This window comes from Arachis ipaensis, chromosome B4 (assembly GCF_059453495.1).
Source record: "Arachis ipaensis isolate K30076 ecotype BB chromosome B4, ASM5945349v1, whole genome shotgun sequence".
NCBI classification, from domain to species: domain Eukaryota; kingdom Viridiplantae; phylum Streptophyta; class Magnoliopsida; order Fabales; family Fabaceae; genus Arachis; species Arachis ipaensis.
Window position 1 is genome coordinate 134,113,306 of NC_142439.1, and position 10,514 is coordinate 134,123,819.

Below are 10,514 nucleotides of genomic sequence, written 5' to 3' on the forward strand. Positions count from 1 at the left end.
CCATTTGGTTCATGATTGCATGTGATATTTGGTTATATTGATGATTTTCTCCTTTTTCCTCTAAATAATCAATATTTACAACTTGAGTAGGACAAGTTCACTAAAGGGTGACTTGGGATCTTGGAAGAAATAGAGGAAGAAAATAACTTAAATGAGTAAAACAAGAGACACGAGCCAAGCCTACATTAATGATATTTCATCACAGAATATACTTGGAAAATGAAATTTATCCAACTTTAATTTCAATTTTAGTTATAAGTAACATAACCATAGTCTTTCATCTTCATACAACAGTTTTTATTTTCGTCTTCTTTTTCTTTTTCTTTTTCCCTTGTCACCATCCTCTGCCGGGCCCCTTCATTGAGAGTTGTCTGTGATGTCTCTTGCCTTATTGCCATTTGCTTGACAAAGACATCATTTTTGGCCACACCCTCATATAAGCAAACTTGCAGAAGATAATTACAAAAGAACACTATGTTCCTAAGGCAAAAAACAATTGCCAAAGAGGAAGCTCTTAAATCTTCTTACTTCTTATCTCATACCATCTTCTATCTAAGAAAAAAATAAAATAAAAAATCTAATCTAACAAAAGTAATAGTATCTTAAAGTTTTAGCTGTTGATATAACTATAAGTACATGCTAATAACATGATTTGGTTGAAATTTTTGTTATGACAGTTCCAAATGTTTACATAGTCTCCTAGAGTTTCTATCAGTCTCCTATTAAACTAACACATATGGTACACTATACTACTATCCCTATTATCACTTCGTTCATTGTTGAGACTCTTGGTTATGAGGGCAAGGCATTTCTGGTTCCCCTCTTGTCCATAAAAGATTGAGTTCACCTCTCTTCTTTCCCAATGACAAAAATGTGCCTGTATTTGAAGAAAACCAAGGTTTTAAAAACAATACAAGTTTTTGTAAATCACGGAATAACCGATGACAACTCGTAGTAAGAAACATGCATAAAGTTTAGCATTAGTTCTCGAAGGTGCCTTCGGCAGCCACCCGAACATGTTGAAATAACAATTGTACTAACCAAGAGTAAACGGGACGATATAAAGCAATGCTGGTTGACCATGCCCATCCATCAAGTTCAAAGCAACATATGTAATAAGGAGACCTGCAGTTCAAAGTTCAAGGGAATGATGTAAAGACACCAAGCAAACAGTGATCTCAATTCTCATCCACATCCTAATTCTGGTCCGAAAGTGAGCCGGCTCAATTTTGTAACAAAGTAAATAAAGTCCGAAAGTTTTTATGGAAAATTACCCTTGACACATCCTACCAACTAAAGTCATACCAAGAATCAAACATAGAAATAGCATACCTAAACCGTAAGCACTCATTGCCCACACGAAGTATCCAGACCGAAGGTTCCTCTTTGCCAACCAATCATACCTGTAAATTTATCGGTACAATAATTAAGTCTAGGAACCATTAAAATGAGACAAGGGATTCTCTTCATTTATGTAGTGATTAAAGTGTTTCAACTAGGGAAGACGAATATATATGACTTTCATTTCAACCTTAGTGAAAATGCGACTAGAAGCCCTGGTAAGATTATGTCCCCAAAACCAATTATGCTGTAACCACCCCAAGGATCAAACAGACGCGGTATTTTAAGCAGCATGGGGATACCATCTTCTCCACTCCTATCGCCTCGAGCTACCTGTAAAAAAGTGAAAATGTTTCATTAAGTGGAAGAAACGCATCATGTTTATGAGACCAAAATCAAGCATAGTAGAGAATGAAACAGAAGGGAACACTCACCACTATCATTACGCTCTCATGGAACCACCACTTAGAGACAAACACCCAGAAGATGTCATATAGGAAGGCGCAACTAAGAAGAACAGTTCCAACCTTATACAGAAATAAGTATAGATGTCAGAGTCTTCATTCGTAATAAGAGTTCAGTACTGTACTTATGAAGATGCGGCATTAATGTTTCCTTCTTATGCTTAGAATAAAAGAATATCATCAAAAAGCAAAGTATAAGGGTTTGCAAAAGAAGCCTTTTAGAAATCAGAAATGGTGAAAAAATAACAAAGTATAAATTACCTTGAGATTTGGTATGCGGACAATCTGAAGAACCGTAATTATCAATGCAATTCCCTGAATGACATAAACAAAAAAGAAGAGAAAGGTAACTATGTTATCAATTTGTCTTGTAATGTTAAATTGAGAACAATGCAAACTTCAAAATTTTGTAAGGGCACTTGTTAGCAAAAACTATCAAACAAAAATGATATGCTGCAAGACTAGTGGTTAGTGTTCTCAATTCCATACCAGGAAGAGGATTCTCATTAATTTTTTATATTTTAATCAGAAATAGTACGATAACTATATATATTGAAAGCAAAAAGAACACAACTTTTCTTACAAGAATATCTTGTCCAATCCATGCAAAAGATACGTGTCGAAAAACTCCCCAAAGCACGGCAAATACTATGCAGAAGGGAGTCATAGCAAGCGTCAAATATGAGACAGCTCCAAAGAAGGGTATTTTTACAAATGTTTGCCCAGCACGTTGAAACCATCTGAAACTATAAATGTTTGGTTGTCAATTCCATATCAATAAACTATGGCACTAAGCAGCAACAAACTTAACATGGCAGTGCCTCATTCTCACATAACCCTACAAATCAATTGCCAAATCGACCTACAAGTGTAGAAGACTTACCATGATAACAGAGCCACCAAGCAAGTTTGCAGTCCCTGAAATCACATGAAAAAATATAATGACCTCTCTGCTAAATCAACAAGAGTTTTGTCAAAAGGACAGACTACATGCTTCTTAGATTTATAAGATAAAAAATGCTTATGTTTTGATTCCTTAACTAGTTACTTAATGTTTGCGTTAACAAACCCTATCTACGACATTTACTAATGAAAAAAGAAGATAGCAATCAACATAATCATCAGCCACATATGTGAACTGTGAAGAGTTGGACAGTTAGAAAAATGTTTGTACCTAAAAGTTTAAAGGAAACTCGTTACTATGAAATGATCAATAATGGATTACTAATACTAATCTACACGAAAAGGAAGCGTGAGGGAGTGATCGTAATAAACTGGAACAAAGTCTGGAAAAGAATAACGCACCTCAACACCACCAATGCAAAATAGAACCACCAGAACTTCAATAAACCAGGATGCCATTAATTTGTAAAGCATAAGCAAGAAACAAGAAGCGATCACAACAAAAGAAATTGCTGCCATGGTACTGATTTCTACATAACCAGTAGAACCAGCATTCTCAGTATTCAAATATTCATCCGAAGCATCCTGCAAGTTAAACATGACTATGTATCAACAGCTGGATTGATGCCTTTTTAAGTATGAGAAGAAAACTTTCTTCCGAAGGAGCAAAATTAGAACAAAAAATAATAGCATATATATATAAAATTGGCATGAAAAGGAACCAAGTAACCTTTAATAGCTTCTCCCGCTCAACAGCAGCCTCTCTGGTTGTCCAGGCAGACCAATAAGAAGCACAGAGAATGGTACCAACAGCCATAAGCCATAAAAACACTTCCGCTACATCAACTAATGGGCGCAGCGGAGAGTATAACTGCACAGACACTTAAGAGTGCAATGTATATCATGTAAGACACAAAACCAGATAGGTACCAAAATAGCCATTTTAACTTTACCTATGTGAAACATACCTATCGATTTGTTTTGTATATGACTTTTAATGTTTTCACCAGCATCTTGTGGAAGCATCACAGCAGGAATTCCAATATCAATATCAGTTTCATTCTCTTCACAAACCATCTTGAAAAGTTCTGCACAGTAGAGACATAGAACAGTTGCTTAAAACGAAATATAGTATAACCCTTTATTGCGACATCTGTGTTTACTCAAGCAAACAAATAATGAACAAAAATTGTTTATTTAACATTTCCAAATGCTAGAATCCACAGGATCTCCTCTAATTTTGAAACCATAACGAAGAAACAAAATGAAAGAAACCGAGATCCAAAAAGAATTTTTAGCAAGTTACATGCAAACACCTGTCCGATTATTTATAATGAGGATCGCTGAAGCACCAGCTTCTTCAGCTATATTTGCCTTGGTTGTGAAACTACATTGTCCTCGGTGCACCAAAATGATCTCGCCAGTGAGCTAACAAAATCGCAAGGCACTCCGGATTACAAATTCATATTCTAAAATAGTTTTGAAGCTTTAAATGTATACCGGATATATATGCTTCAAAATGCAGAGAAAAGTTGCCTTCAGAAAATTCTATGGCATAAATTAGGATACCTTATTCTTCGGCTTGCTACAACAATCAGGAGGGTCCGCAATGGCGACTCTAGTATGGGTGGCATGTTTTTCTTTAGATTCCAATGTAGGGCCAAATCTTGCACCAACACCAACATACTCACAGTTCTCCACACCATTAATCCAAGTTGGGACTTTAACCTAAGAGAAATTAGTCAAAATTGTTAAAGAAAATACTCATTTACACTTATACCTATCAATACTCTCAAAGAAAATAGCACTAAAAACCAAAACAATTGCACATTGATTTTTAAAATTTTATTATTTTATCACTCGGCTTCTTAACATCATCCTGTTCTGAGCTAAAATTTCAACTAAAAATCAACCCGAATCGAATCACTCCAGTCTTAGTGTGTGTTTGAATTAGCTTATGTTGTCTTTATTTAAATTAAAAAAGATTAAGAAAGGTCTAATTAAGATATTTTTTTCAAAAAATAAGAATAATTCCAAAAGATATAATTTAATACAAACAAGTTTTTGATCTTTTTTCCCAATTGAAAAAAATTTGATAAACACAATGAGTCATTGACAGAAAGAAGCATCTATCACAGAACAAGAGCCTGATACGACAAGTAATCTAAAAACATGATTGAGCATCTCAGTGTCCAATAACTCCGAAAAAGGAGCAATTCCATTGAGCAAAGGCCACACCACCATTCATGTCTGGCACCACAAACACAAACAGTGACCTCCAATAATATCTTATATTAAAAAAATAATTAAAAAAAAAAAAAGAGGAAGAACAGAGAAACTCATTTTTCCCATAACACAATTCTGAAATGAAATGCCAAAACAGCGTTTGTTTAAGAGGAAGAAAAACAAAAATCAGTCCAATACAACTCCTCATCTTTCATAAATAAGAAGCAAATTTTCCTATTTAAAAAAAAAGGGGAAAAAAGGATTTTCCATCAGTTCTACAAATTCTTCCATGTTCCTCCATTTCCAAACCATTCAACCGAAGATAGAAAATTCAAAAATTAAAAAACCAGAAAAATGTCATTAGTAAACCAGCTCACCAAGCAATTCAAAGCAACTAAATATCAAAAAGTATTTTTTTACTAAAAAATAAATAAATTCTAATGAAACCCAACTCCAGAACCGTAGTGAAAAATTACACTTACAAAACAGAATTTTCATCTCCGTTATAAAAATCCCCTTCCTTGTTCCTCCAATTCCCAAGTCCCAATCATCCCCCAAAAAAAAGTAAAAAGCAAGTAACAATGGCACCTCCAGAACCAGCTCAGCAAGCAATCAACATCAAAATTAGAAAAAAAATTGAATTGATTATTATCGTACCAGAACAAAGTTGTTATCACAACCAGGTCTCTTGGGAGCAATATTATCAGGGTGTACTATGTCCCCAGCAAAACTCACAGTTATAATAACCATTAACACACAGCACCACACAGTTCCTTCAACTGAAAATGAAACCATTGTTGTTGAGAAGCAAAGGTGCTTAGAGAAGAAGATAAGAAGTGCAAAATTTGAGGAAGTGAGAAGAAAAGGGATTGTTGTGGGGAAGGTAAAGGTTTAATTTTTGGAGAGAAAATGGAGGAAGAGAAGGTACAGCATACAAAAGATGAAGAATTGGGGTTGGGGTGGTGGAAAGAGAGAGAGAACGGTAACAGTTTTTGTTACAAAATGCAAAGTTTTTCAATTATACTTTGAGAGTAATTTACATCAGTTTCTCAAATTTTTAATATTAAATATTTTAATCTTTTAAAATTTAGAATATGTCAAAATAATCTTTAATTTTATTTTTGTTAGATAATATAATTTTTTTAATTTAATTTTTTAATTAAAATAATTATTTTAAAATTTTATAAATTTTTTATATTTTATTTTTAATCAAATTGAAAAAATATAATATTATCTAATAAAATTAACTATCAAAAATTATTTTATATATTTTGATATTTAAAAAAATTAATTTTAATATATTAATAATATAAAATATTTTATATAATATACAATTATAATTATTTTTTAATAATAAATTATGTAATTAAATATATATAAAAAATAATTTTTACATTAAAAATACATTAAAATTAAATTTTCAAAAAAATAATATCCAACTTTAAAAATTTTAGTAATCAATAGAGATAATTATTCATAATTTTATGAAAATAAATTTTTTATTTTTAATTAGAAGAAAACACCGCGTGATAACCGTTGAACTAGAATTTTCGCTAATTCACGCTTTTGGATTTGGTGGGTTGGCCACGAACTTTGTGTGTGCGTGGAGTTCACCCTTCATAAAACTCATGCTTTCTTTCTCCTCAGCCAGCACACTAACTCACCTCTAAGTCTAACATCAATTCTTTTTCACTCAATTTCATGAAAAAAAAGCATCTCGATCCTCCAAGGAATTTAAGTAATTATTATTTGTATACTAAATATATAAAAATATTATTATTATAATTAATTAAAGGTGGAACTAGATGAAATATTAGAGGAAAATTAAAAATATTTACACAATAAAATAAGACTAAAATAAAATTTTAATGAGGGCTAAACTAAAATTTACATATAATTTATATGTAAAAAATTAAAATTAGAAGGGTCATTACCCCCTTTCTATGTATGTAGCCCCGCGCCTGTAATTAATTACATATTTCGAATATTTTTAATTAAAAAATACATATTAATTATTAAAAAAATACTTATTAAAATAGTGTCTAAAAAATAAATAATGTCACTCTTATTTTAATAATGTCATTTTTTGTCTACAAATTCATAAAATTATACAAAGCAAAGAAACTATACTTGGAGTTACTTTATAAAAAATTAGAGTACAATTATTATTTTCCTAGTGTCTATTATAAAAAAATGTATCTATAACGAAATTGTAATGAGTTAATGACTAGTAGCATATAAAATGAATTAATTACTCATAACATATATGGTTTTGTTACCAAATTTAACATAAAATCTTTTTCAACCCACAATGTCTAAAATTGAGAGATTGCTTAAAAAGATTTACGTTAAGTACTAATAAACAACTTAAAGCACTTGTTTAGCGGTTATTAAGTTAATAAAAAAAGTTAATAAAAATATTTTTTTTATAAAATCTTTAAATATAAAATTATTTTTAATTTTTTATAAAATAAAAAAAATAACTTAAAAAAAGATTTTTTTTTTAAATTTATCCAAACAAGTGCAAATAGTTAAATACTTAAATTGACTTAATTTCAATGAAATTATTAAAGTGAATTATCTCATAGTTTATATTATTTGATTGTTTACTTTATTAATTAAATTAACTCTATTCATTATGTTAAACTCGTTGCGTTAAATATATACATAATTTTAATATATGTTTTAAAGATATAATTTTAATATATGTTTACATGAAGAATGCTAAATAACTTAAAAAAAATAAAGTGTTGTATTTTTTTTATTATACATGAACATAATTTGATAATGTATTTATGTATAAATATATATTATTTAATTAATTTTTAATATATATTTTATATTTTAATATTTATTTTGTGTAAATATTTTATTTGATGATTATTTTTAAGGGATTTTTTTATAAATAAATAATTTAATTATTTTATTTATCGAAATATATAATTTGTAACTTATTTACTAAATTAATTTATATTAATTTAACCTGTTTACCGTATAAATAAAATAATTATGAATGTATTTAATTTACATAGTAAACGAGATATATAGAATTTTAAAAAATATACATATATTCTCTCATGTACCAAATGATTTAATTATCGTGTTTTTTTTTTATTATTATGGAATCTGAACACGTACAACCTTTTTTTTTTTTTCTAAATTTAAATCAATTCAATTCGATCTAATTTTTTATGTACTCATTTTGAGTACTAATTTAAATGGGTTAGTTTTTAAGAAAAATAATGTATTAATTTTAAATGAAAAAATTTTAAATCACTAATTTTAAATACATAGTGTAACCGTCTTAAGATATAATTTTTAAAAATTAGATTAATTAAAAAATAAAAATTAAATTGTTATCATTTTAATAGTAATTTTTTTATAACAATACACTATAAACGAGATAATTGTGAATATATCTCGTTTACACGGTAAACGAGATATTTGTATTTTTTTAAATTAAACGTCATACATTTATAATCAACTCGTTTACATTGTAAATAAGATAAATCAATGCGATATAAATTGATAAATATGTTACAAATTACATATTTCAATAAATAAAATAATTAAATTATTTATTTATAAAAAATATTATTTTTAATATACACATAGTATAATTAATTTATTATATTTAAAAAATAATTTTTTGTGTGTGTATACATAAAAACCTTGTGGTATACAATAACTTGAAACTTAAATATTCATTTTAAATATACCTTTTTAATTATAGTTAGAGAAAAGGACAAATAGGTCCATAACCTTTTGTTTCGCAGACATTTTCGTTTCTGACCATTTGTCCTTCGCCTCCTTAAGTTGGAGGGATTAGTCCCTCCGTGTAAATGCTTCCGTCAGACTCAAAAAAAAATCTGACGTGGCTCCCGCTCTATTGATCTGGCCTTACGGGTGCACATGTGGCATATAAGTGGAATGGTAGTTTTGAAAACTGAGGGATTAGTCCCTCCGTGTAAATGCTTCCGTCAGACTCAAAAAAAAATCTGACGTGGCTCCCGCTCTATTGATCTGGCCTTACGGGTGCACATGTGGCATATAAGTGGAATGGTAGTTTTGAAAACTGATAAATAAGTCCCTCCTCTCAAAACTACATCATTTCGTGTGACAATCCTTTACATACATGGATAGTGAACTTGGCTCCTCCGGGCATTTTCATGGCTTACATAGCTTTCTATGGTTAAATTGCCTTTAATTGGCCAATGTTGTTGATTATCACCATTACAATTTGAGTGCGATTTTCCTCTATCACCATTCATGCTCTCAACCATCCAAAGAAGAAACTAGTTCTTGCGCCCTTGATAAACCAGACGGAAAGATAAGTTGCACCACGGGTAGGAGATAAAGAGCGAAAGTTGAATTGGTAGTGTTGAAAACTTCACAATGGCCCATTGCAGTCCCAGGATACAATTTTTGCAAAGGGTGTGGCCACACCACAATACGTAAGGCACATTTTCAACAATGTTAAAAGATTCTCAGCATATTGGGTATTCTAGCCCTTCTTCTCTCCTAACAACTGAATTCTCATCATCAGAACATTCCAATGCAAATGAGTTGGCTTTGTGGAATCATTTTTCTGCCGTACATTTTCAGCAATACAATTTGAAACAAAGTTCCACATTCTCAATCACAATAGGTAAAATGACCAGACATAACAGATTATTTGAACTTCAACAGGATCATTAGTGGTCAACTCTAAAAATTCAATTTGAAAAAGTCAATAAGACAGAGTCACATAAGTAGTGTAGGCAGGTAAAACCTAAAAAAGTTATTTTTAGGGAGAGAAAAAAAAAACAAAGAAAGAACATTAACCACAATAACATCTTCCCTCAAAACTAAATCATGTTGGAGGAATAGAAAACCAAACATACATTAAAAGTAAATATTACATACGTATCTTGCTAAGCAATGATCATATACAATACATCAATAATATTAATCTAATTCATGCATCTGATACACATTCTATTAGCTATAAAATATGCTCATAATACATGTCTTCCTCTCTTTGATTTTACTATAAATAACAAAATAAACATGTAAAAAAAGTCCTTTCTAATTCATTTTTAAGCAAGGGGCCATGTTCTTCCATAGCGAAAGATCCTAATACATGCATTTATTTAGTACACCACAATAAGTATCATCATGTGCCACTCTGTCAGTTGCCAAAATACCAACACCCCCTCCTGACTTTTTTTGGGAGTGATAGGTCAACACACAATTTATCATAGGCTCACTCATTCATTTGATTAGTAACTTCCCTAAAAATTATCATTAAAAAAAGAGCTAAATACTATAATTCGCATTAATTTTTTCCTAAATACAAGATAGAATGGTTCAGTTATTTTTATGTTTGATCACAGAGATAACAATCAAACAAGATGATGGCCTACGAATTCAATACTTATAGCATTGTGCTTAAATAACTCCACTATAATTGAACGAGAGCTTTCAGCATAATCAGGATTTAATTAAGACTACTTAAAATCGTTCCTTAATCCTACATCCATAACAACCAAGGGAATAGAAGAACTCAATCAAATTGTCTCAAAAAAGCATCAAGAAAGG

The 10,514-nt window shown here is 30.3% G+C and overlaps 1 protein-coding gene and 1 pseudogene across 1 annotated transcript; both read right to left on the minus strand.

Moving 5' to 3' along the window:
- Positions 1-225: 225 nt before the first annotated feature.
- Positions 226-5,961, minus strand: LOC107635024 (signal peptide peptidase-like 4). Its single transcript, XM_016338372.3, has 14 exons — positions 5,592-5,961; positions 4,278-4,436; positions 4,025-4,136; positions 3,677-3,796; positions 3,439-3,590; positions 3,111-3,293; positions 2,689-2,723; positions 2,389-2,551; positions 2,067-2,120; positions 1,776-1,868; positions 1,532-1,674; positions 1,333-1,403; positions 1,042-1,125; positions 226-877 (listed from the first exon to the last, which is right to left on the minus strand). The coding sequence occupies exons 1-14, from the start codon at positions 5,727-5,729 to the stop codon at positions 774-776; spliced, it is 1,611 nt and encodes a 536-aa protein (XP_016193858.1). The 5' UTR covers positions 5,730-5,961; the 3' UTR covers positions 226-773.
- Positions 5,962-9,061: 3,100 nt separating this feature from the next.
- On the minus strand, positions 9,062-9,567 carry LOC107637116 (uncharacterized; annotated as a pseudogene).
- Between the last annotated feature and the right edge of the window lie 947 nt (positions 9,568-10,514).